This window comes from Bradysia coprophila, assembly GCF_014529535.1.
Source record: "Bradysia coprophila strain Holo2 chromosome X unlocalized genomic scaffold, BU_Bcop_v1 contig_98, whole genome shotgun sequence".
NCBI classification, from domain to species: Eukaryota; Metazoa; Arthropoda; class Insecta; order Diptera; family Sciaridae; genus Bradysia; species Bradysia coprophila.
In genome coordinates, this window is record NW_023503371.1 from 280,484 (window position 1) to 308,451 (window position 27,968).

General features: G+C 34.8%; 4 protein-coding genes across 10 annotated transcripts in view; 1 reads left to right on the top strand and 3 right to left on the bottom strand.

Moving 5' to 3' along the window:
• Positions 1-27,968, top strand: part of LOC119070586 (aminopeptidase Ey) — a 63,336-nt gene that overhangs the window by 22,605 nt on the left and 12,763 nt on the right. For 6 of the 7 annotated variants that reach the window (XM_037174999.1, XM_037174997.1, XM_037174998.1 and 3 more), the window contains 2 exons: positions 7,173-7,329; positions 8,891-9,061. In XM_037174999.1, the coding sequence (XP_037030894.1) occupies positions 7,173-7,329; positions 8,891-9,061 (328 nt within the window). Of the gene's footprint in view, positions 1-6,026; positions 6,195-7,172; positions 7,330-8,890; positions 9,062-27,968 lie in introns of those variants that run through there. The other variant, XM_037175003.1, reaches the window with a different exon arrangement.
• Positions 17,915-19,204, bottom strand: LOC119070590 (collagenase-like). The gene is made up of 3 exons (XM_037175006.1): positions 19,042-19,204; positions 18,550-18,976; positions 17,915-18,486 (listed from the first exon to the last, which is right to left on the bottom strand). The coding sequence occupies exons 1-3, from the start codon at positions 19,096-19,098 to the stop codon at positions 18,164-18,166; spliced, it is 807 nt and encodes a 268-aa protein (XP_037030901.1). The 5' UTR covers positions 19,099-19,204; the 3' UTR covers positions 17,915-18,163.
• On the bottom strand, positions 24,361-25,529 carry LOC119070589 (collagenase-like). The gene is made up of 3 exons (XM_037175005.1): positions 25,379-25,529; positions 24,894-25,320; positions 24,361-24,825 (listed from the first exon to the last, which is right to left on the bottom strand). Exons 1-3 carry the CDS (start codon positions 25,442-25,444, stop codon positions 24,512-24,514), a joined length of 807 nt encoding a protein of 268 aa, XP_037030900.1. The 5' UTR covers positions 25,445-25,529; the 3' UTR covers positions 24,361-24,511.
• LOC119070587 (collagenase-like) lies at positions 26,356-27,500 on the bottom strand. Its single transcript, XM_037175004.1, has 3 exons — positions 27,341-27,500; positions 26,850-27,273; positions 26,356-26,778 (listed from the first exon to the last, which is right to left on the bottom strand). Exons 1-3 carry the CDS (start codon positions 27,419-27,421, stop codon positions 26,456-26,458), a joined length of 828 nt encoding a protein of 275 aa, XP_037030899.1. The 5' UTR covers positions 27,422-27,500; the 3' UTR covers positions 26,356-26,455.

A 27,968-nucleotide genomic window follows, 5' to 3' on the forward strand; every position in this document is an offset into this window, starting at 1 on the left:
GTAAAAATTCTTTCATAATTTTATTGTGGGTTAATGGTGCGTATCGTTCAATTAAATTCATTTTCAGCGATGATGTCACCTTGTATTTCACAAGAATAATATCTCAAAATGTGTGCCTCTTACGATTTGCGAGTATTAATGTCATACACTTCTCACAACTGACACCCATTACTTTTATCAATTCGCATATGTTACGTTACATTATATATCCATTATGATGATGTATGTAGAGATATGTAAAAGACCAATCTGAATAACTTACTATAAATTCTGTTCTTTTTTTTAGGTTGAGCTAACCTAAGGATACAAATAAATAATTAAAAGACCATTCCGAACAATTGAAAAGATTATCATTCATTTGAATATAATAGATAATGACAACATTCATGTCAGTCCGTGATAGTTTCGTTGAAATATTTTGTGTATATACTATACACAGACGATAATCTGGATGTTGAGAGAAATCTTTTCAGGATTAATAAACAGAGCGATATTACTTCGGTCTTTTTGCTGTAATTTATTTTTCATGTGTCGGGGCCGAAAATGAGGAGTTTTGCGATTTTTCTCTGGTTCTCAAAATTTGTTTTGAGTATCTGTTTTAGACTATTGATTTTCGTCAATTTCGCATGTAGCCCTTACTTCGTTCGGGCTACAACTCGCGAAATTGCCTAAAAACAATCGTCCAAAACAGATACACAAATAACTATTACCTCGCTACACGAGACGCTATAGGACTGCCAATTATATCTTGACATTTGGATCATGGCAAACTGTGACAAAATTTCTCACCCCCGTGTACAAGAAGTTTAGTCTTCAGTAGCAGAATTACTGACTTATTAGTTTAAAAGAAAGCACGAACGGGACCCATACGAAAAGCGTACGCAATACAACTAGTTGTTCATAAAAGTCAGATATGTTGACTACACTGCAACCACCCATTAAAATTGCTTGTAGCAATGTTAACAGACCCGTGCGAGGTCAAATTTAATAAATGACTACACAAACCGCTACATTTATAAATGAACATTTTTACAGCTCCATATACAGCTCAATATAGTCAAAACATAACCAATAGTTTCCCTCTTAACAGTCACTCTCTAAGTATCATTTTAACCGAGTTAATAAAGTTTTACTAAAATTCAATATGGTGGATGGTCACCATTTTGTTAGGTAACTGAACTTTTTTCAAATCTCTGGGCAAGCACAACATGTTTCTACTTACTCTGGAGACGAATTCGACGTTTTACAAACGTAGGCGTATACTTATAAGATCATTGTACGTCGTACGAGACTACAGACCAACTGACGTAAATTTATTGCAAATTTGCTTCAAATCAGTTACAAGATTGCGAGGAATGCCATAGAATGTTCATGAAATAATTCCTTTTAAATTAATAAGCGGCAAATTACAGAAAAGCTGTTAATAACAGTAATCTAACAGTAGTAGATAATCAAAAATTTCTTGCACAAATTATCGGTGGATCAAAGATTTTCACTCCATAAGATTTCCCTGTGTATGCTAAGCATATGTCGTGTGCATTGAGCATACACATAATACATAAGTATCATGTGTGTGAAAAAATGTGTCATGTTATCATCCACACATTAGGTGTACATAAAATATTCAAATGTTTCATTCACGATTTCATTTCACGTAGCAGTGATGTCATATCCGATTTTGCTTTCAACTTTATGCAACGAAAAATACATTGGTATTCACTTCATCTAGGCAAATCAGTCCGGTAATTGAACTCTTAGCTCATGATTGTAGGGTCTTAAGGACACAATGCACTTCTAAACACCGATGTTAGTAACGAAAAGGGGTATATACAACACGGCTCACGGGTTTGAAACAATGCTTCGGTCCCTGATATGTCTTTACGCATTCCATGATATCTTTCAGCTAGACAATAAATCAGCCATTTTACACAAAGGCCTATTGTTATTGAATTCATTGAATAATTAGCTGCTAGACGCATTTTAAATGACGTTGAAATGAAATGGTTTCATTTAACATTCAATTTATATTCCAAATATACGATAAATTGTCAATTGTGGTTAGAACAAAAAAATTCTGTGATCGGGCTATGTTAAAAATTGAATGATCAAGCTACAACTAAAAATCTGTTAAGGGCATACCTAGGTGCTTAACATTGCCTTAAACATTTTGATTAACAAAATATTTACCGGCAGCTGAAGGCTTGAACTTCAGCACACCGCATCGCAGTTTCTCAATAGATTGTGGAAATGTGATCGTCACTACCGCAAAAATCAGCGATGGCACTGACTTCGAGTCGGTCTTTTGAGATACAAAATTCAAAAATCAAAATCATTTGTTAGAAATTAAATTGATCACATTGTCCATGAAAATATTGTTCGATGAAGTGACAGAAGTGACCGACTCGCCGACAACGTCAATCACTGAGATCCTGTGAAATAGTGCTCAAATCCACGATCTATCCATAAAAACGACTTCATACATGCCATGTACTCACATTCATACTGATACAGCTGTCTCGCGCACATAAGTGTGTGTTTAATCGAGCTTTGTTTCAATGTAATTCATATGGATTGTATTCGATTGAATTTGTGGATTGAATAACGTTGAAAACAGAAACAAAATCCAAGCTAAGTTGATCTGGTGTTGTTTCCGAAAAGGATATATCTGGAATTCAATTGTCATTCGAATCGTATGATTAAAAAAAAATTAATTATCGCGAAAAAGAATTGTCCAAAATTCGTGTTCAAAACAGAAATGATTTGTTTAACTACTTTTATCTTTGGTAATTTTATACTCCGTTGCACAGGGTAATTTTATGCTCTGCCGGTCACCTATTCTTTTCTGTAACAAATGTACTCATATTGCAGTTTTGTCGATTTTATTTATCAAAGTAAAAATTCCGTTTATTGTTACTTCCCCGATCGTATATGCATGATGTCCAATGTGCACCGCGCAAAACTACAAATTTTTAAAATAGTTGCACGTTTTGTTTCTAGTGAGTCGCATATGCTGACACACACACATCAGAATAGTCGTTCACCGGGTTTTATTTTTGGATAAAAAATTTCTTGTTTTTCTAATTTGCTACAAATGCAATGGTTGCAATTTATCGGAAAGGAAAACAACCAACGCGTTGAACATCTTGTTATTGAATAAATTCAAAAATTTATAACTGCATAATGTACGCCCACCCTGAAACAACATAATAAGTAACGTTATGTATAGCAATTTGCACAGAAATAATAAATATATTTGATCTGGACATATAACGCGCTGTGATGTAGTCGGTATTTACACATTGAATTGTTTATGGATGTGGTTATAGCATTGTCCAAGGTCTGCATACTATGTATACCTGACAATTCTATTGATAACGTTCTATTTTTACTATAACTGACACATTATTAATAGCAATTCTTATCGCACGTAAACTAGAAAAAAAATAGAAGAAAACATCGATGTAGCGATGTATAAATCAAAATATATTTAATAAACCAGAGTGGAAGGAAAGCACTCCTTCAGCATGCTTAAACAAAACACAATTTATTTTAAATTTTAACGACTTAGTGGTTGCTTCCGATTGAAAAAAAAAAAAGTTCTATACTGTGGAAATTAGGTTTTTTGAATTTTTATTTGAAAAGCAACAACAACAATAACATCAACGTCCATAATACCGATAACAATCGCAGCGAAACGTAATAAAATATACATTAAGCATTATAAGAAACGGTCAGACATAATTTCCGAACAAAATACATTTCCGTTTAACACAAAAGCAATCGATTACACTATCACATACGTGTTTCAATCTTCATATACCTCATTCCTTCTAGTAATGGAAATGAAAAGTAAATTTACGGGTTAATGTTTTCAATTTAAGTGGAATTACTTCCGAATGCTTATTATAGACCGTAGACCTTCAAAGAAGCACTAATTGGTGCGAAAAGAAGCAACACTTTAGAACGATTCAGGTTGATGTTTTGCTAATCCAGAGTCTGGTTATTTGTTTACCGAGGTGAGAAAATAGGGAATGCCAACAAAAAATGTTGAGTTGGAATCTCTTATTTATCCCATATAGGTGAATACAACGTTTTTCATATGTGCGAGGTGAGATTTACAGTTTTTCTCCATGAAACAAAAAACATAAATTCGCCATACCATTTTTGAAAACCTAAACAAAACTACAATTCTAAGGAGAAGTGCTAAGCCTTTCTCACTAGAATTGTCATTCAACCAATCGTCAACAAAACGCAATGATAGCCTATTGATCAGGGCCTATTTTTGAGAAATAGTTTCTTGAAATTTCTCGAATTTCTTGAAAAAATTCGTGAATTTTTTCGACAATTTCAAGAAATTCGAGAAATTTCCAGAAACTATTTCTCAAAAATAGGCCCTGCTATTGATGGGACAAAAAAGTAAATCACACCACACATTGTAAGTAGTTATTTGTTCACCGTGCAAAAAAAAAAACTTGGAAATTACATTTCGACCCACACAGAACCACCCTAGAACTACTTTTCGCTGAGAATTACATTCTGTGTCGAAAAGATTAAAATACTGTCGTACCCACTTTCCGTTATAGTTCACGTTGTATCTTTCCTATTCTCCTCAAGAATATGGCAGTACTTTTTTGCTGAATGATGCAAGAACTTTATCGAAGCACACAAAAAGACCGTTCTTGGTGGTTAAGCGTGGTACTTAAAATATGTTAAATCAACACCGATTTCAGTTCAATAACGAAACGATTATTAACATAAATTGGCATCATAAGAAATAATCACAGTCAAGTTCATTGTGTAGCTATATAGTAACTCAAAGCCAGAATGCTAATTTCAATAAATAACATTTAAAACGAAACTACAATGACGAAAGAAGATATTGGTACGATTCGGATGAAAATTCAATCTGTCTCTTTGTAAATTATTGACCACCCACATACGGCACATCGCCAGTTGACCAGTACTATTATCAAATCTGTTTGTCACTTCTTTTGATCTGAAAGAGTTCCAGAAATTGATGCTAAATTATACTCATAACATGAATTTCGCTACAATTAGAGCTTATTAGCTAGAGCTCATCGTTTACTTTAGTCTTTGCTGTCCATAACAGATGATACAGCAGTCTGTAGAAGTCAGATTTATTTTTTTGAATTGAAATTTGAATATGCTATTGACTACCAACACACAGAATTGAAATATCTATCCAAACATCTCATCTCAGACTCACCCATTTTTAGTTTTTTGGTACCATAGCATAAATATAAATAAATTGATGTCATACCACGTTCCTGAACCATAAAACATGAAATATCTAAACTTAGTTATTAATGGCCATAGTATCAAGTGACAAGAGTCAAGTTCGTTGAACAGTGTTGCGTATTTCGTAACCAAGTGGAATATTAATTTACAAATCAATAGTCAAACAATAACACCATATTCGACGTATAGTTTTCGTATAAATATCAGAGTCCAGTGACGTCGTCGGAGCAAGAAATTAGCAATGATCAGAAGATGTGATGACCGTTTTTTGGGTAGTTTTTCCGCAGTTCATTGAACGATATTACGACTCATTCCAAATAATTAATGCATACTGATGGCAATGCGCATATATGCCCCGCAAGTGTTGCTATTAATTTCATTCAAAAAACGAGTTTCGACCTTTGATTGAGAAGGAGATGCTCTTAAAACAAGACAATTATAAAGTGTCTGTTTCATTCATAAAATTGACTTCACATGGTAATATTTCCCATATAGCCGGAGGAAATTTAAATGTAATTTTCTTTGTGTCGTATGCAGCATTCACTTTGCTAAACGATTCATCTTGAATGACAGATGAATAGGTGAATGAATTATTTAAAATAATGCAGATATTTTCTTCAGAAATTCATTTACACGTTAGCTCTTAGTCTAAACTATTAGTGATACGTTTTGAATATTAAGTTACCTGTGCGGGACGTGTATTTTTGGTTGGCATTTTTTAAGGTCATTTTAGTAAGACTCTCGGTCAAGGAACACATTATACAATTACGTTTCTGCTTGTAAAAATTTGTTCAACTGAATTTATTGTTAAGATTTCTATCTTCGTGTTAAGTACTGTTTCGGATTTCGTTGTTTTCTACAGTCTTTTATTTTATTGTGATTTTGATTAATTTTCATTGTAATATTAGTTGATTGATTTAAGCTCTGTGGTTACGGTTACTGATTAAAACCAGTATTAAAATCTTATTTTCAATTTAGTAAGTATTAAGTAGAAATGGTTTGTAGTCATTGTGTGAGGCTAGGCGACTCTTAATTGTATTTTTATCGGCGAAATTTTTTTTTCTGTCGCTATTAGACGCAGTGTTTCATTTTTAGACGACAAGCATATCAACATTTTTACTACCGAATCTATTACTTCACTTGATTTAAATATTATCAAAGGATTGATTTCAAATCCTCTACTTCAATTTTGTAAACATTTTTTTTGCTATATAAGACCGCATTAGTTTATTCGTAAAGTCGGTAACCGTCCGTAACAGGTAATTTGACAGAAACTGATAAGTGGAAGACAGTGTCTTAGCGTAACCTCTCACATAAAAGATCTCCTGTACATTTTATCTATATAGTCAACGCCTTTTATCAGAGTATTTCTCATATTATGGAAATAATTTCAGTTAAAATATTCCACCTGTTGTCTTTAATCCCATCCATGCTCGTCAATTACATTTCTACGCCAATTTAATTCATCCAACTATTTATTTCCAATTATTTATCATAAATACTGATAAACAGCAAAGGTCGACGCGTTGATTGTTTACCGAAGTGACCAATTTGTGGCATTTTTAATCAATTTTTTTTTATTTTAGATAAATTATAAAAGCATTGATTCGAAATAAATGTTTCTTCTATTTAACTTTGTCGGCTAGTCTACTCACATTATTTTAATCGATTTCTATTAAAGAATTTGTTTTATCGATTTTTTTTATTAATTGAATCGAATATTAAAGCAAACAATGTCTGTGCCCATACAACAAGCACATATATGTGGTGTGATAAATAATCGAAATTGTTTTTATTGAATTTATTAGTCTTTGACTGCACATTCATCCTTGTTTATAAAGTATATTCCATGGTTGTAATAAAGTAATTTGTTTGATTCTAAATTCCTTGTCTTGTCTTTTTCTTCATTACAGGTGGTCAACTAAAGTCCAAAAACGGACAAAAATACATTGTGAACCAGAGACCGGCTGGCGTATACATACCAAAAAATTGCATATTTTTCACTGCTTTGCTGGCTGTTATTGCGATGATAATTATAATAGTTTTAACATATTTGCTGCTGAGTCAAAGGTAAATTTACATTCGATTCATTGACTGTAGTTGGTAGAATTTTTGTAAGGAATTTCACTGATTTACCTCGATGGAAATGAAAAGTTTTGAATATTTCAAATGGTTAAGGGTTATATCGCGAAAACTTTAACCAAGAACCTTACCACTTAAATGTCAATTTTTGGCCTATACATTCTTAAAATTGATTTCTAACTGGAAGCCATGATGGCAAATGTTTGACCAAATGGAGAAAAATTTAGATAATGCTGTATTCTACATTTTTCTCCATTTGGCCAAAAATATGACATCATGGTTTAACGGTTAAAAATCGATTTTAAGAATGTGTAGATCAACAACTGACATTTAAGTGGTAAGGTTCGGTGACCCAGGCAATCTATGTTACGATGAAATCGTCTTGCATCTAGAGAATTCATTTCACTTTATCGTGGAGACATGTCAAGGTGTCGTAAAGACACTTTTTTACCAAAATATCGAAACAGAAGTTTTTAAGTTTTTATGTCCAACACTGAAAGAACTTTATCCGGAGTGTTTGCATCTGACGGTGCCGCTGCACTTCCGGATTCCAGGAGTCATCAAAGAAAGAGAACACTTTGTCATCCCATCGGTCGATCGACCACCCGGTTTTGTTGCTGAGCTCTTATTCCATGAGACCTCAGATAATTTGCTTTGCAAGCAAAGGTTTCAATAGGAATAAATTGGCTGTCTGAAGACTCAACGAAAGCTTTTGACAACAGCTTCCGTTTTTATCTAAAGTTTTGTTCATTAAAAGTTACGCAAAATTAGTTACATTTTTCGAAATATCACTCTTAAAATGAAACTTCTTGATTTGACTAACTCCTGACTAAGATTTCACATTTCCAATGACTGAGTCCTCTTCGAGGTGTGATTTTTACTCACCATCTCAAAGGCTAAAGGCAAGTGCCTTTTCATTTTTTAATCTCTTATAATCGTCGAACTGAACATTTCAACTCAATTCTGTAATCTATTTCGCTTAATTAATGGATGGCGCCACCGTTCTATTTCGTTTATTTCCAAATCAAATCACAGATTTATTCATGTCCGTTAATAACATCTCATGAAAAATTCTTTTCTGCTCTCGATTCCGTGAAGCTAAACGGGGCCTGTTTGTGCCATTCATCATCAATTTACTCAATCGTGAAGATATGTCACAAATTTCTCAAAAAAATTAATCTTTTCATATGATAATTCGAAAAACTTTATAAAAAGACATCGTTACGACCTTGCCCCACATTTAAATTTTTGACTTTTATTCCTCCGACCGTCTCGGATATTTATTGTATGTTTATGTGAAAACAAAAACTCAATACGCATAAGCCCGCTCTATTTATGAATTGGAAGCGAAAAACACATTTTAATTTTGTCATCTGATTCATTCAATGAGAATAAAATATCTAAATTCGAAGTGGAAAATGAGAGTTTGATTCACAATTTTTAAAAAACAACATCTGCTGGTTACCAATCTTCCAAGTACAATATAATTACTAAACACACTGGAAAAGCATATATACTATATTCCTAAAACTGTTTTTCCCGATTATAGTTGCTCGGCAAACGGAAACACATCGTTACAAAATGATACAATCTCAAAAGCTGGTTTGTTTGGCGCCACAACGTCTAATTCTAATTCGGTGCTGTCTGATCAAAGTGATGGAAATGAGCGTGGAAACGCAGAAATAATTTTAAATGACGGATGGAATCCACGGCTGTACAAGTGAGTAAACAATACTTCTTTTTTAGACTTTTTCTTTCCTCAAAGCCTGCAAAGAAAAAAAGAATTTGCAAAAGCTGTGTGCGTATGATGCATATATGCTAAACGGTGACACATTTATTGTGTAGATAATTCATTTTCCATCGATTCGCTTACATACAATAATCAGAGAAGTTATGCTAAAATCATAAAAATAAACGACAAAAATTTCCTTGGCGCCGTTTAACATTTTTGCACCAGTCAGTATTCTGTCGTTGTTGCAAGGGAAAAAACTGTTGTAGATGAAAATAGGTCAACTTTAATCAATATTTATTACATCATTGAGTTTTTGTTGTTTCGCTGTGTTATAAAAAGTTCGTTTTTTTTAAAGGGAATACATAACTTTAGGTCCGTTTTCTATCTTGATTGATATTTGCGGACTGCGTACACATTCAGACATTTTTACGAACGTTGAGAGTGCTTTTTCATTATTCACAGCTTAGCGAGCTCCACTTTTCAAATGTATGCCTTAACGATTTGTTTGTCTTGTATTGTGGTTATGCCCGTTTTACCATGTATACCTATTACGTAGTCAAGAACTAGTTCTATAGAATGATTTATTTTTTGAATGTTGCGTCTGAATAAAAAAGAAAACTTTTTTTAAAGAAGTTTAAAGATGCAATAAGTTTGAAAATTGAAATATCGGTGAATTTATAGGTGTTAATAATCCTACCAGTCATGCGTATCAGCAAGGCACTTCAAGCAAAAGTGATCATAGTCGACAGCTGCAAAATAGAATAGTATTTTGTATGAATTCGAAATGGTTTATTACAGTGTTTTACAGTTGGTTCACACAATGTCAAGTTTCAGTACCACTCATGCTCGGAGTGCGTTGGTATCAGTGGTTCGTAGAACTTTTGTTATTCAGTCCGAGCAGCAGCGATAAGAGTGTTTCAAATGTCTTAGACTAATCTAGTATAACCAAACAACTGCGACTTGTTGAGAAGCACCCATATCCATTCAGAATAACTACAATGTTTATTGTAGTCTTTATTTCGTAGGAAGCACGGGTTTTCTGGTGGTATAATGTACCAATGTATGCGTGCAAACTTGTAAAAATATAATATGGAAATCCACAAAACTACGCACTTGACCAACGAATAATGCGAGAACAAATTTCTTACTCTATAGGTCGAATTTTGACCCCCGTTTTTTCATTAAAAAAAAACAACTTTTTGGAAACTACACCCTCCCCTTTAATTTATAAATGACCTTTGAGTAGTTCAACAGATGACCTCTTCACTAACATGTCCCAAGAGAGCTTTTGCCGTACTTTTTTAAATCTCATGTTGAACATATGACATCTAATCTAGAATGAAACTACCTAGGATAGTTTGCATATGCCTCGCCTTTCGCAGAGCAATTGGGTTCATGACTCATGATAATAGGGTTTAAAAGGTGTCACTATTTCGATTAGATTTTCATTAATCATTACGTGATTACGAGTTGACTTACTATTGTTTCTCAGTCTAGAGCAATCGAACAGTAATCGACTCGTTGCGTGAAAGTTGACGTCGTCTAAAAAAAAGTCTGAAAGAAACAAATCGAAACTCCACACGTAGGAACGTTCAATCGCTTCGAAGAAAACGGTGAACTATAGAATGCGTCACATCGTATACAACTAATAAAATTACAGCCTGAGGTTACTTATTTAGGTCTATCTAATTGGAAATACTAAAAGCATCCAACAACGAAATGGATCTTTTCAATAACAATTTTAACTATCAAATATGCACAACATGTTAGCACATCACACTTTTAAGCACCATATTCAAATCAGCACGAGTACGACTAGTACAAAGTTTGTGTGAACAATTGAATCAATTGTTTTTTCTGTTGTTTTATACACAATTTTGCTTCATTATAAATGCAACCGCATGATGACTGGTTGACGCTTCTTGCTAGTAACAAAAAAAAACGCAAATTTGTATTAATGTCATGCATTCAGTTACCAATAAACTCGACTTTTATGTTATCATCCAGTTTATGGCAAAGTGTTGTAAAATTAATTTACGACCGGAGAAGGCATATGTTATTGGTTGGAAATTAATTAAAGTCGTTTGCAGCAAATTTTTAGAAGTTTTACAAACTTAATTCGCTAATATGAAACATGTATAATATTCCTATCAAAATCAATCATTTAATAATTTCATTCAGTTCGTATACAAACCATATAACGCAAACACTAGCAAAAGTAATACTTACCATTAATTTGAGTCAATCAATCTTACAATTGAGAAATTAGCAACGTAAAAGTTTGCAAACTGTACAACTGTGCTAGATGGACTGAAATTGTCTTAGATAAAACCGTAAATTGATATACCCATAAAATCAAAGCACTTGAGGAACTTGTGTGTGGTTAAATGAAAATGTGATTCAATTGAGTGTATTCGAATACAAAAATTATTCACACACATCATGTATTCACACACATCGCTTCGCTACAGATTTATTAAAAGTGCGTGGTTTCATGCACGAACAATTGAGTTTAATTTTAGTGGCACAAATTTGGTATGATATTTTTCTGTAATCTAATCAGATTAAATTGAATATTGAATCGAAAATGAGCTTAAATTGAATTTGAGTACTTTGGCAAAATTAACGGTATACGAAAAGCTTCTGATTCTGTTAGCGTAAGCTCTTTTGGAGAAAGGTGCGAAACTTCGATTAATTTTTAGAATTGCGTACAGGTGTGTCTCACACATTTACACTAGTCAAGTTTACTCTCCAATGAAATTTAAATGTCGAATCGAGAATCAATTTGAAAAAAAAAAATTGATTTTTTTTTATAAAGTAATTCTAATCGTCCAGATTTTCAGCAAAACGAATAAGTGAGGTCTAAGATGTGCAGAGATGTGAGGAGATGTGGTACTGAAGATTTGCTCAAAGAAATTTTCATCTCCTCGCATCTTACATATCTCCGTTCCGTTAGGAACCACTAGGTTTCCGAGAGGAATTCTTTTGAAAATCCACCTATCAAGATCGGACCTATTTCGCCAGCAATCACCAGCACTGCAAATGAGGTATCAACGGAAAGCATAGACAATGTATGTTACGACTAGCATGTTAGGTTCACATTAATCGTCATCAGTACCAGCCCAGACCTGTCTAAAGTTCGCACAGATTTTGCAAATTTTTGTTGCAAATTTTTGCAAACATATATCAATGAATCTAATCAAACTAGACATGACCCGAAAGTACTTAGGGACCATTCATAAAGTGCGCACGTGGTGTGCGGCTATTTTTTGACCCCCTCCCCCCCGTTTCGCACGCGTTTTTCCATATAAAAAGTCCCAATTTTAGACACCCCCTCCCCCTTTAAGTGCGTGCGCACTATTTGAATGGCCCCTTAAGCTTAGCTTTCCAACGAGCCCATCACTCTCACCCGGAACGATCATTTATAACGGCCAAAAAATTCGGATAAAAAACACTATTTTTCCAACTTCTGAGATCTTCCACCAGCAACCAGGTGTGGCTCGAGACTGTGTGAGGCCTGTTCTGAGGTCTACTGGCAAAGACCTTTCAGACCATGTATATATCCATCCCAGACGAAATGGGTCCGATTTTGATAGGTGGATTTTCAAAAGAATCCCGCCGACCATTGTATTTGTGTTTAATTCTTTCCACCAATGATTGGACCGAAAAATCTAGTAAAGCCAATGCTCCAGTATTCTCAATAATGTATGAAGGGGTGTGTGAAAAGTGTATGACAGTGTCGTTTTTGCTACTGCTCAATTCGGGAGCTGTTAACTTCTGGGACTAGATTTTAGTGTTAAAAAAAACAAGTATCCCAGAAGTCAGCAGTTCCGCGAGGTGCCCTATAATAATATTATTTAATCTATTGATGTGAATGATCACAACAGTTTTGTTCAATGTCAAGCATCAACGAGAGAAACCGTAATAATATTTGGTAGACATGCTGAGTACTCTTTCGGTCTGTTCTGATTAGAGCTAACTTTCTTATGTGAAAGGTCTGAATTTGAGTCTAGTATAGCGAGCTTTCGAACAATTTATGTATTACATTCATAATGTTTATTCAGTGTATTGAGCTTTCGCTCGCACGTTTATACTCCGAAGTCGAGCTTATACATGCGCATTGAAATTGTTTAAACATTATCATTGTCAGGGATACCACGCACTCACTTTTCTCACTTTTTTCAACTATATTCAGCATCAGAAAAAGTGAACCACTATTTGCTCGATTTCTCACTTTTTCAACTATTTTTATTCCCTTCACTTACTTTTTTCAAAATCACAAAACAAGTTGGAAATTATGTTAGATTTGTGAAATTTCGCCTGCTGCGCTCGAAACTCTCCTTTTTTTCTTGTCTTGTACATAACATTTAGCAATATTACCTCTAAAGTTAGTGTACACAAAATCTTTGCTTCGACTCGAATCTATCTACTGATAATGAGGTCTACTTCTTATGTTTGTGGTGTCAGATTAATTTACGTTTTGATCACCACTACGAATTTGCTTCATTGCTTGAGTTCTTTAGAGGTTATTCAAAAAGAACGCACGCTTATTGTGGTTGAGGGGGTTTAGCGTAATACATTTTAAAAATTCAAGTCTGGACAGGCAATTAAGTCTATGAAAGAGAAGCTGAACTGATTAGAGCTTTAAAGTCAGGTGTCAGGTGTCAGGTTACCTGTAAATCTGCAACTTTCACACAAACTTTCCTAGTAATCTTCAGGTTTCAGACCAGTCATGGATAAAGTTGCAATAAAACAAGCATCAAATGAAATGCAGACACAAGAACAAGAGGTTAAATGTTGAGCTCTAAAATTGTTAGTTTATGGAAATTCTGATGAAGGAAAAATTACATCAACAAAATTTTATCCAAACGGTATCATTTTGAAAAAGTTCCTGTAACGAAAACTTCGAAACAAAATTCAATTGCCTTAACCTTTCCCATTATTGCTTCGTTTCGCTAACTTTTCCCTGGGGTCCGTGATTTTTCTACAGTCAGAAATGTTAATCTTCTCTTCTATGTATATCGGCGGCTCCATAGTCTCAACAGTAATTGCCACAAAAATGCGGTTCTGATTTTCAACATTTGAAAGCGATGGTATGTAAGACTATACTGGCTTTGAAATCAAGATACACTTAGAACCGATCATTTTATTTCATTTTATAATTTCAATTGACTTTAGTAATAAAAAATCTGTCAGTTTGTGCTGAGCACCAAATGCTACAAATTTATTCGTTACATTAAGCTATCTCCGACATTTAACTGACTTTAACAGTGGTTTTAATTGACTGCGAGAAACTGTAAGAGAACTCGTTTTTTACTATTTGCGTCACTGAAATCAGTCGGTTCAAAGTTCCTGGACTGTTGTTGTTTATTGGTATTGCGTCCATCAGAGATTCTTGGCTTGTATGCTTTTCAACCTCGTCTAGAGGTAGTTCATCAAATTCTAAGTTGGTTATTTTCAGTTCCATTGAGATGGATGGGGCAAAAGAGTAAGGATAAGTGATGTCGTCACCATTTTTCAAAAAACAGGGCAGCCCGATGATCGGGATATGGTACTGGAGACACAGTACTGTCACCATACATGAATTGCACACGATTCCTATCTTTTTGATTGGCGAAAATCATCCACACCACATATCTTCGTGAGGCTGGAATACAATGTCAATTGGCAATGAGAATTATTGAATGAATTATTTTGAGAGTTTGTTTTTGCACAGTTTCCTCAAGGTTGAACTCCAACGGGAAATATTAGAAATATTGCCAATAGAAGCAACGTTTACTCAATTACTAAAGAAAAAAAAAACATCACAGTCAACATTACCTGTTCGTGGTATCCACCCACTCCTAACCATGTCTTGCCAGAGCTATCCACACGTTCTATGGCTTGTTTAGTCTTAACATTCCTAATTATAATGTGATAGTGAGGTGTTAAAATTCCTAGATTACCCTGATCTTTTTTTGGACGTTCAAAAATCCAATCTGAATCTGTCTCGTTGTACCACTTTCGGTCATCACTGAACAGACAAAATTTTTATAATTTACATACTTTCTTTACACAAAATAGACCAATTCTCCGTTTACAGAATTTCTTTTAAGATAATTCAAATGTATTTAAAAAGCATTTTAATAATTTTGTGTGACTTTCTTCTCAATATTTTTCAATATTCAAAAAGACTGTCAGGAGACTGTCAGGAGGCTGTAAGTTTTTTAGAACAATTTAGAACTTTCATTTACTAACACACACAAACAATAACAAAGGCACATCGGAGCTGTGTTATAACATTGCCGATTGTTGTATAAAGATGTGAGTTTTGTGGATTTTCATTTCAACTTTAAAAATATAAAATTGTGTTTTTTTCATATGTTGTAGAAGAATTATTTTCTGAAAATAAGCCTTTTTGTCAAAATAAATTATAAAAAGTCGCTGTTTCCCGACTAATTAAATCATTTAACAAATATGCACATCAAATTAAAACGAAATAATTCTAATTAGACTGCATATCATCACCATTTTACGGACCTTTAACGAAATGTGTACATCTCTATACACCACAAAATATAATATGTTGACGCCAGTGAGAAAATATATCTGTATTCTAGAGCAGTTTCGTTTAGACAAACGATAAGTTCTGCCAGAACTAACTATACACATCGTGTGAAATGAAATTTTCCATGAAATTTTTATAGTCAGGAAGGAAAGACAGAAAAATAAAATAATTTTGTGTTTTCTTGTTTCGGGTGACCGAATCTGTAACACTAACAAAAAAACACTAACGAAGCAAAATGAACTAAATGTCTAAATTATTCATTTTGTCGATTGAATTTTGCTATGTCTTTTCTGTCACATTGGTTTATTGTAAAATAATAAAATCACTTTTATCATTCAGAAATGAATGGGCCAACGTTATGGGCATATAAATACACAGAGAAAAATCTTGGATTAAATTGTAATCTTCTTTAGATTAGAAAAGGGACCGAATCTTTTTCGTGCGTTCATTTTAAATCTTAAGGGCATTTAGTCTTCTCAAACCCGTAACGTTTGTTGATTTCGAAATTTTTTCGAAATTCTTACGTATTATCAAGCATCTTTAAGACATCAGAAGGGGTATCATATCAAAACACCACCTTTTATCTATTCTTAATCATCTGTTCTTAAAAATCATTTTGTACAAATAAGAAGTGAGATTGAAATTTAATCCGCTTCAAAAGATTGAATCAAAAACTTTTAAAAACCTCCAAAAGTTTCTAATTTTTCGTAAACCTAACAGTTTAATCCAGGATTTTTTTCTGTGTACACACACCTCCAACTTTCTGGATATAGAGTTTTTTCTTTCTTTTAAATATTTATTTAAAAGAAACTAAAGTTTTTTTTTTATTTATAGTAACTATATGGTATGATGATGATACTTTATAAACAAACCGAACCTGTAGAAAAATATGAGACTCGTGTTTAAGTTATAAAAGAAAAACCACAATTCGTTTAAGTTCTAATGTATAATAACGTAAACTAGATTTAGTTTCACGAAAGAAAAAAAAAACTGAAAGTATCTTCCAACAAAATTAAGTTTTATTATTAAAACCATTGGGACGTCTATTGTGAAGGGTTTTATCTTGGGCATATCAAATACATATTCACCGAAGGTAATAGAAAAGTAAAACAGATGTTAATGACGATGACAAGGTACATTGTTAATGTGTAACATCTACGAGAGTATTTTGTACGCATACACCTCTAAGACGTGAGAAAATTGGCCTATGGATAAAATAGAAGCTGTTTCACAAAGACCCACAGAACTTAGTGGCTTATTTTTGGCCAAGACATTCTTTAAATAATTTTAATTTTTTTTACCGTTACGCCATGATGGCTCATTTTTGTGCGTGATGTAGACACTAATTTTCAGACATTTTGACAGCACCCAAATCAGAATCGGAAATCAGAAAAGAAAAACTGAAATGTTCATTTCGATACTTAACTTACTTATTCATTAGCCTTTCCAACCTAAGTGAGTTTTGGTTGACTTTACTCTCTTCCGTTGTCTCGATCTCGACCCACTTGGTCTATTTCAGTCAAATTTCCGGTCGAGAACTTCCTTTTTGCTGCTCGGTTTTTGCTGCATACATGACTATGGGTCGAACTATAGTTTTACTGAGTCGGAGTTTCGTTGCACGGGATAAGGGTGAGCTTTTGAATATGTGTTTAAGCGCGTAAAAGTTTCTGTTGCCTTGCGTAATTCTCGTTCATTCATTACGTTTAATATCGAACCTAAATACTTAAGTCATTGTACGGGACTTCGTTTGGATATCGTTAAACGTCTTCTCGCGTTCTAAATCTTACCTGCGGGAAATTCATGACCTATGTCAACAATGTCAACTGGCCTATTGGGATTGCCAATTGCGATAGAAAAACTTGACTCTCTTAAACTTAGATTTTACGTGGAGTTTGCACTAGGCCGGTTCTTTGGAACCGGTTCTCGGTATTGAAATTGTGAAACCGGTGGTTTTTACATTTTTAGGGAGTTTCAAATAGTTTTCACGCTGAAAAATACGATTTTGTGAATTCTCCCTCGCTGAAAGGGGTTGAAAATGAGGGTGATTTTTCAAATTTTCTTCTATTTTTCATGAAAACTTACATGTGTACCTGATTTGGACGACTGATTTAATGAACTTTCGCTTGGCAATTAACGAAATTGCCTAATATCAATAGTCCAAACCAGGTATACAAATAAGTATTATGACAAGGGATTAAAAGATAAAAAGTACGGTTCTTGGTGCCGGTTCTGCATTCCCTAGTTTGCACTTTTGGATAAATCTTTTTCCACACGGAGCAAAACTCACTTGATTGAAGGTTAAAAAAAAGGAATTTTATTGAAATGATTGAAATCGCTTTAAATTCGCGATTGGTTTTGATGCAAAACACTAAGCTAAATGTGGAATGTTATTAATGTCTAAATAAATTATTACTGCAAAATATTCTGCATTCTAAATTGTGCAATCAACATATATATATATATATACTGTAATACCATAGAAAAAACGTCACGTTGACCTAATTCTAACTTAATCTCTAAAGTGAAATTGGTAAAAAAAAATTTCACGGCACAATCGGAATGCCTGTATTGAATGATATCCACTGCAAATGCGAAGTGATTCGTTCATAGCCGGCCGGTGCCATGCCCGTACAACCTGCTGGATGGAAGAAGCTGGTGATACCAACTAATGTCCATGTTCCGAAGATGTGTGAAACTAGACCGCCACCTCGGTCGCCGAAGCAAGGTGTTTGTAACGAATTATCTATACCACTGGCACACATGGTCGAAGCCTGAACAAATTGAGAGTTAAAGTGTTGCAGGCACTGATTATTCGTAATGACACGTTGATGAGCGAATCTCAGTTGTTCCGACATTACGTTACCATCTGAAAATATTCAATTTCATGTTAGAGCCATTGACTCGATGATGAACAAAACAAAAGTCTTACTTGGTGTGGTGACACCAAAGCCAGCTATGTAAACCTCGCGATTTTCAAAAGTATCGATAGCTTGTGACTGAGTCGGTAGGTTAATAGCCCGTATGTTAGTCGAAAATGCAACCGGTTGGGGTAGTCGAATTATCGCCACATCGTTTGTATTAAAATTCGCATTATATTGCGGATGTGATAGCACTTGGGTTGAATGCAATGTGACCAATGGTTGCGAAAATAGAATTGATCCAAAATCACACTGAACCCTCATCACTTGTCGCAAACATGAAGCGGCAGTGAGAACAAACGAAGCCGATATCAAAGCACCACCACAGAATGATTCATGGGCCGAATTCGAATGGGTAATTCTCAGCAATACGTGCCACGGAAACTGAAAATTGACTGCCGGTGATCCTTCAACGATACGAGTCTCAATGTTTTTCGCCTAAACAATAGGGAAAAATGTAAACTGTGTCTAGACCAATTGACATCGATGTGGTTTTATCATACCTCGTAGGTAGCTGACAAAATTGCCACCACCACACAAAATAACACGCATTTGTTCATGACAAATGATTTACTTTTTCTTTTCGAAATTAAAATTTTTTTGAAGTTGATACGACACACGAAACTGGCACTTTTTGAATGACAACCTTTGCTTCAAAATCCTACTTATATATTCGGCGCAAATTGGGCAGTCATTATTTTAAGTCATTCTTAATCTTTGTCGATTACATCTATTACTCAATCTGAAGCGAAATTCCACAACTAAAACAATCAATTTGAAAACACATATTGATTGTTCATTTAAGTCTGAGATTAATTTATTTATCAATTTGGACGAGTGAATAACGTGATGGTTAGATGCAAAAAATAAATAAATTATCTCTGAACATTCGGTCGTATGACAATAGTGGATGAGTCTGGAAAAATTCTTTTATTTACAAAAATTTAGTGCTCGAAAACAGTAATAAAGAAAAGTTATTGTCCGACAATCTCTGAATTTCACAATATTCGGAAGAAATGTCTTTGAGTTTTAGAGACGTAATTCACAAATACACTACGTTTGAGGTGTCTGAGGTCAGGCCTATAAAATTCGTTATTTTAAGCGGTTGGTTTAGACGGAATTTTATGCTCCTTTAGTAAAAGAAATCGAGAAAAGAAATTAGGGGGCATCCATAAAGGACGTTCGCCATTTTATCGAAATTTGGAACACCCTCTCTCCCTCTGTATGCAATCTTCTATTATGCACCTAATTTTTACAATCTTTGTATTCAGTGCTTGAGAGATTTCTTTGAAATGTCCAGTCGTCGATGTGATGACATTTCAATTATTATTCTTCGAGGACCAACTTGCATCCACTATAATGTAATCGGCTGTCACCTTCCACGAACGTAGGCCCAACGACATCGGGGAATCTGGCACACGGTGCTAAAAGAACGCACTTTTAAACTACGTAAAAGGTGAACTCGCACACGCAACTTCATTGCAAATGCTTTTAGCCATGTCATCGACTTAACAAAATTTTGGCATTTTTCCATTTTTTCTTTTATTATTGCTTGCATTGAATAAATCCTAAATTTGTATCAGTAAATGAAACAAATTCCACCCATGGAGTGACTTCTATTCTGAACAAAAATTACCCTACTCTTTTTGTCCAGAACCATGGAAACTGGCCTGATTCTTGAGAAACAGGAGAAAAACTTAACTAATCGAAAATACATATATCATGACAAGCCACCACAAAATTACTGTTTCGATTTCCGATTCGAAAGAAGGTAATAAACTTCATCCAATGCTTCGGTTGATGGCAATGTACCAAGCACGGAAGCTGCATTACCACGTTGAATGTCTATAGAAATTCTCTGTTTAACGTAGTTGAAAAATGCGTTGTCTTAGCACCGTGTGCCAAATTACCCCACGCCGGCCCAACAGATGCGAAATCGCCTTGTTGTTTGTGTGCAACTCTGATACTTTTGGTGTCGTTTTTGCCAATTAATCAGCCAGTCACTGTACTCGAAGTGATCGGCGTGCAGGAGCTTTTTCTAAAACGTTTGTGTATCTGTTTTGGACGTTTGATTTTAGGCAACATGCGAAAGTGCCTAAAATCAAACGTCCAAAACAGATACTCAATAGTATTTTACAAATCTAGGGATAAAAAGATGAAAAGTAGAGTTTTCGTGTGAAAGTACGAGGCGAAGCCGAGGTCAATGAACACACGAAAATGAGACTTTTCACTTTTATCCCGAGTTATGTAATGGATTTTACATGCTGAGGGCTTCGAAAGAAGTGCTTGAAATATGAAAAGTACAGTTTTCGACGCATGTAGCATGTAAAAAAAATTTTCATGTAAGGGGTCGAAAACCAGAGAAAAATCTCGAAACTCCCTCATTTTCGGCCCCGACACATGAAAATAACTATTACGATCGAACGGTACAAAAATTAGGAATTTTGAAAAACGGAAAAACAGAGTTTACGTTGGTTAAAAACAATAACAACTTGACATCTTGGATGAGTACTTTATTTTTTTCCGAGTACCTCCTCCGCTCCTCCTATCGTGCGGAGATCCTTTGTGGACGTTTCACAAACGACAAGTGATCTACATAGACTATTTAAGGAAACACTAGCCAGAAATCATTATTTTTAACATCGTTGTTGATAAAATATGGCTAGTCTTTTCAATAAGCTTGATGGAAAATTACTGTGGCACAACTGATACTCATTTGATCTCGAATTATTTCTAAAAATAGGAAAGATAAAACTTTTTGGAAAGATAGAAGATACGTTCCCTGTGTCTTCACTTTTCTTTTCGCTGATATTATGGTGGCTGAAGCTTATTATTGCATTTTGCGTTATTTGCTTTACTATTTGTTTACTTTGATGCATTTTATCTTAGTAATGTTTTGATTTAATTTGACGTTGTAAATTAGATTTTGACGTCAATTGATTCAAGGCGCTAATCAATTATTCAAAAGATATTGAATTAATAAACAAAATTCCGTTCTGTTATCGTTTATTGATACCATTGGGTTAGTCCAATAACGCCAAATAAATCACCAGGTCTCTTATTTACGGGACTTCTCTTAAAATTTTACGATGCCATTTACACTCTTTTATGGCTGAAGTAGTAAATCAAATACTAATTTTGAGCATTTTCAATTGTTTTATGAATTTTTGCCACAGACATAGCTTGGTTTAATTGGTGGAAAAACCTCTGATAAGCTACCATTAATCTTTATGGTTGGAAATGATCCACAATTAAACTCCCGGATATTGTAAAAAAAAGAACAAAAGTTGTAAAAACTCATCATTCAGTTTTTGTACAGATACTTTACTACCGGACTTTTAATTCCCTTTCCCTTCCTCCGCATCGATATATTTTCTATACTTACATCACGACATCAGAGAAATGCTAATGTAGTACACGCGTCATGTTTCGAAAGACGTAAATAACAAAGACAGCTTAGAGAGGAGATAAATGGAGAGAGTTTATTCCAGTCCTTGGACTAATTGCATGAACATTGTATGAACCTCCTTAAACCCGATGGTTCCACATTAACTTTCTGCTTTGGAATTTGAGTGGGTTCATAGGTAGACTGTAAATATCTGTAAATGATTATTTCCGCTTTTTAGAGTTATTTGACCTTGAAGTTCATATTCATATTCCTATACTACTAAAATATCAACAGAATCTGTACTATATTTGATACGCAGTGAATAAATATACCTCCCCACTTATCGTGTCACAATTAATCATCCTAATATTTTTATCATTTACACAGGATCTTAGTAATTTATCTTTATTACTTGCTCAATTACCGTCTCTGTCTCTGACACACAATTGACACAGTACGAATAGCGGTTTTCCCGACAAATGCAATTATTCTCGGAATTCTTATTCACTGAATGAAATATACTCATATAACGGAAGAGGTGCGAAATTGGCGTTTTGCGAACGCCGAGAAAGTAAAAAAGATTATACCCACTTAACTGCCGTAATTTGCATAAGAGACTTAGTGAAAATTTGTAACAAAAAAATTCTTTTGTTTAAAATCGCTCATGCAAATTATGTCAGTTAAAGTTTCATCAAATGTTATCAAGTTTATTTTGAGACTTAGTTTCATTCATGAATAGACTAAAAAAAATCCTTATTTTCGTTGGCGGCGAACTCTGACGCTTTGAGCGATGAGTCTCGATAACACATCGAAGGAATGAGCTCAAAAATATGAATTTTATTCGAATCGGTGGATAAACAAATGAATTTAATAAGAGGGATTCTCTTGAAAAAAAGAATCTTGAAATCGGTCGTATTTTTCATTGGACTTTTTTATATGTGCATAGATTGGTATTGGTCCCAAGAACCTACAACCACTTTCAAAAAAATTCTTCGAAGCTTGTGTTCTACCAAACTTCCGTAAGCTCTACTTCTCCTGAAAGAACCGTTCATATGACACCCCACACGACCATGTACGAAAAATTTCTGTAAGAAAAGTGTGAGTTTTCAGCCTTTTTTCGGTTGAAAGCTTCAACTACACATGTGTCAGTGTGGATGAATTTTAAACCCAATAAGACCCCAGAAGTACATGAAAGAAAGGTAATTTCTAATGACAACCCACACGACCCTGTACGGCTAGTGTAACTGGAGAAATTTTAGTAAGAAAAGTGCATGTTTTCAGTTTTCGATCACCTCCCACCAGCCACACAAGCTTCGAAGAATTTTTTTGAAAGTGCTTTTAGGTTCTAGGGACCAATACCAATCTAGGCACATATAAAAAAGTCCAATGGAAAATGCGTCCGATTTCAAGATTCTGTTTTTCAAAATAATCCCTCTAAATAGATTAGACTGGGAGCGAACACAATAAATTCCTGAATGAATGTGAATTTGTGCATGGTCACGAATTACACAAACAACAAATAAATATCAAATACGATCTCACATATGATATGGGCTGTGATCTCGCGTGTGATGTCTCATGCGATCTCGCATGTAATTCGTTTGTATTGTTTGTATATTTGCGATGCAATTATTCAGGAAAACATCGTTTCTCGTCCTAGGATTGTTTCCGCATTCATGTAAAGAGAGGCATAAAAACGTGTTGTTTCGCATATCTTTTGACGCTTATAATATTCAGTGTTTTCGTGGTGTGGCAGGTAATAGTACATTACTATGCAAGGGAAGTAAAGTGATATCTCGTATCCAGATGAGAAAAAGTATCCGAGGGCGGCAGCCCGAGGTACTTTTACTCATCGTGATACGAGATATCACTTTATTTTCCGTGTGTAGTACGACGTTTTACTATGCGATTGATGTAAAGGTTATTGCCTATACATGTAATAGCCTTGTTACATGCACCAGCATAGTAAAGTAAATTTCAACACACTCTGATAAGAGAATATCTTGAGTGATAGCATTGCAGTAGGAGGTGAGGAATGCCGTCAGCTTATTCATTTGTTAAATGATTTTTTTATTCATTGGTATGTGCATATGAACAAAAATGATTGAACGTTGCGTTTGTTTGCCCTTAGTCGATTTTCATTTTAAATTTTCAACGAAATTACGTCGAAAGCATTCACATTTAGAAATGTATGCAGAAGAATATTGTTTGACCCTGCTATAAGGGTCTCAATCATATATATCTTATGGTGACAAATTGTTTGAATATTATTCTGTATGCAAATTTCTTGCTGTTAAAGTAAGGGCTTAAGCACCTGATGTTTTTCACTTAAAGTCATTAAACCATAAGTGAATGTACAATCTTAAAGTCAAAAGCCCCAGTTTGAGATCAAACCGTAGACCCATTGATCAAGCTAGACATAAACTCTGATATCTTTCATTAATAAAAAACATTTATTTTCTATTGCAATATTTCGGATACTGACGATGTAAATAATTTTAAAAATATCAGTGTTGAAACCGGCTTTCTTCGACTTAAGCTATCAGATTTTCGTCCTATTCCCAATTAAAGTGATTCTCTAAATTTTAAACATGATCGTTGGATATACCGGTCATTGTCCTAATCCAATCAATGTATGAAGTCAATCTTGTATAAACAGTTGGACCAGCGCATCCATTCGCGCTTATTGTACTTGCGATACCAATTTGCATCCACGTATCTCCATATTGAACCACAAGTGGTCCACCTATATCGCCGTGACATACAGTTTGAGTAGCGTTCGATTTAGCGCATATGGAACCAGCCTGAACAAATCGAGCATCAAAACTCTGTTGACATTCTACATTCGCTAATGTCGTTTGTTGGCCGAATTTCAGTTGATTTGACAAAACGTTACCACCTGCAATTTAAGAAAAAATGAACAATAAGTCACTGCTTTCTCCACACCTATAAGCACAATGGACGTACCTAACACGTACACACCATAACCCGATATATATGACTGTACGCCAACATATTGGTCACCAGCGTGTTGAGTACCCGGAATCAGGATAGCTCTTAACGTATTGGAATATTCGGATATTGGGCTTCTCAATCGAATTATTCCAATATTGTTTGTGTTAAATTGTCCATTGAATTGACTGTGAGAAACGAATTGTGTCGACTCTTGACTGAATTGTGGTTCCAGAAACAATACTGATCCCATATCGATCCGGACATTTGTAGCGTCAACAAGACATGAAGCGGCGGTCAGGACAAATTGGTTTGATATTAGCGAGCCGCCACAATACCGTATATTTGTTGAAGTACTTGTCACTATTTGAAGGGATAAGTGCCATGGAAACTGGTGATGGTGAGCGATTGATCCATCAATTATTCGGGTCACTGGCGATGCCTGAGTCATTTTATTTATTAAATAATTTTCTCAATCTCAAATTGTTATCAAAACATACCTCTACACTGCCGCGGCTGTAGATTAAAGCTTGCAAAAAAATTACGAACATCACTTTGCTAATCATTTTGTTTTTATGTTCGTACTCTATGCTGTAACTAACTCAATTAAACTTCAACACGTCTGTCCTCGCTTATATATCGAACGTATCGGAAATGGCACTTATTCAGTTATAATCTTTGGTAGTTTGAGCTATCAATGATAACGGGATTATTTTCAAGAATCGTTGATGATTGGGCTGTCGTTAAGGTGCTGTGGGTATAACAAAACGCCTGGCTGCACGGTTTTTTTTTGTTATTGTAACTCATTGATAAAGTTGCGTACCTTCGACATAATCAATCAAGATTTTTGCTTTCAAATTGATTTGGATGGGTGAAGTGTTGAAGTACTGTATAATAATGACAGTTTCTAGAATGTGATAAGAATCAGTTTTACGGAAAGTTATAGCAGATAAAACCGAAAAGACAAAGTTTATTGTCTAGGTTATATTATTTCACAATGGTGTTTATAGCGAATTCTTTTCAGACAAACAAATCGATAAAATAATTGAAGAAATTGTTCGTCGAGCCTCATTATATTGACGAAGCGAATGACTAATCAGATCACCATTTACTGCAGCTGTAGAGTGGGTCGATTTTAGTAGCCTCAAAAGTTGCACATGGGTTTTGCACTAAAGCTCCTCGAGGCAAATGTTGGCGCAGTTTTAGTTTTCCATGTCCAAACAACTCATAAAGACTTACAATCTCTGGAACTACAACTCCTAAAGATCTACAACGTCTAGAGTAACTCAGAAAGACCTACAATCCCTAAACACCGACGACTCCTAAAGACCCATGACTCCTAATATCCGTCAACTCCTCAAGACCCAAAACTCCTAAAGACCTATAACTCCCAATGACCTACAACTTCTAGAGCTACAACTCATTGTAGTGTTTACCTCCAATGTAAATTTTCTTTGTATCACATAACGAATCAACATCAATCATTTCCTTGCGTTCACTATACTTTATTGCCAGTAATAAGTACAAAACGATAAATCTAAATTATTCGATCAACATTTATTGCCAAGTTAATTTATTTACGGATTGATAGCGATTCCAGTCATTTGATTGATCCATTGAATGTACGGGGTTATTCTCGTGTATAAATTGGGATTATTTCCTGTACATCCAACTCCATGAATTGTACTAATCAGACCAATTTGATACCATGTTCCACCGATATTCGTCACTAAGGCGCCGCCCTGATCACCATAACAAGCTGATTGTAGTGAGTTGATGTATCCCATTGTGCACATAGTTTCGCTACGAACATACGATGAAGGGAAAAAGTGTTGACACACATCGTTCGAAATGACTGTGGTGAACGCGTATCGCATATTGTCGGACAAGTAACTATCTCCTAAATGCAATTAAATTTTTTTTTAATTGGAACATGAATTCCCACACTGAACGTAAACATTTCAAATTTACCGTTTTGGGCGACTCCAAAACCAGATATATAGCTGGTTGTATTAATAAACGCATTGCTTGCCTGCGACTGGCCAGCTAACAAAATGGCCCTTTTATCGTTGGTATACCAAACGTCCTCATTCAGTTGAAGAATCGCGATATTGTTCGCATTGTTTTTGGGTTGGAACTGTGGATGGAGCATACCCTTAGTAGTGATCTGTGATTGAAGCGGAGTTGAGAAGGAAATGGATCCGAAGTCGGCTTTGATGCTGACTGCATTTAGTAGGCAAGACGCAGCGGTGAGAACATAACGAGACGAAATTAAAGATCCTCCGCAGTATGAGCGATGTGACGAATTCGCATAGCTGATTGTTAGCGAAACGTGCCATGGAAATTGATATTTGGCTGCAATGTTTCCATGAACGATACGACTTGTTGGCACTGCCTACAAATTTCAATCTGAATATTTAGTTAAACGGTTCGCGACGAACTCATTTTGTTTTCGTAATTACCGCATTTTGAGCAAACAAACAACCGACAAGCACAATGAAAATATATTGCGGATACATTATGGGAGTATACTTATAGAACATAGTCTAAGCTGTTGAAGTGCTTAGAATTTTTTGATATTACTGGACAAAGCTTAATCCATTATATACATCGACAAAATAATTTCTTATCAAGCAACATTAATTAAATGTAACCCGTTCAATGTTTCACTTCCAAGCAATCCTATCGGCGAATTAAATCGAAGAAAACTAATTAAGAAATGTAGACTGGATAATACAACTGTAATTAATCGATTCGGAAAGCAGCATAGACTAAAGTCGACTGCTCAATTTTATCTATGTTAACGTATTCTGCGACGAAAGCCTCCTAATAGTAGATTACGTTCGTGGTCGGATGTTTTTATTTGCCAAATGGGAAGTTTGTAGTCTGTCCCGGTGGCAATAGCTATTGGCTATATTCAGAGGTGCCAACTTTTTGTTTTGCCCATGATAGGCAAGATAATTTTTCTTAGTTTCATCTAAAGAATAGAAATCTGTTTTGGTTGCTACTCTGCAACGAAAAAGTAAAATTATCCTTTCATTTCATGAGGGGCATTGCCTCCCACAGACTATCCTACTATCTATATTTCAA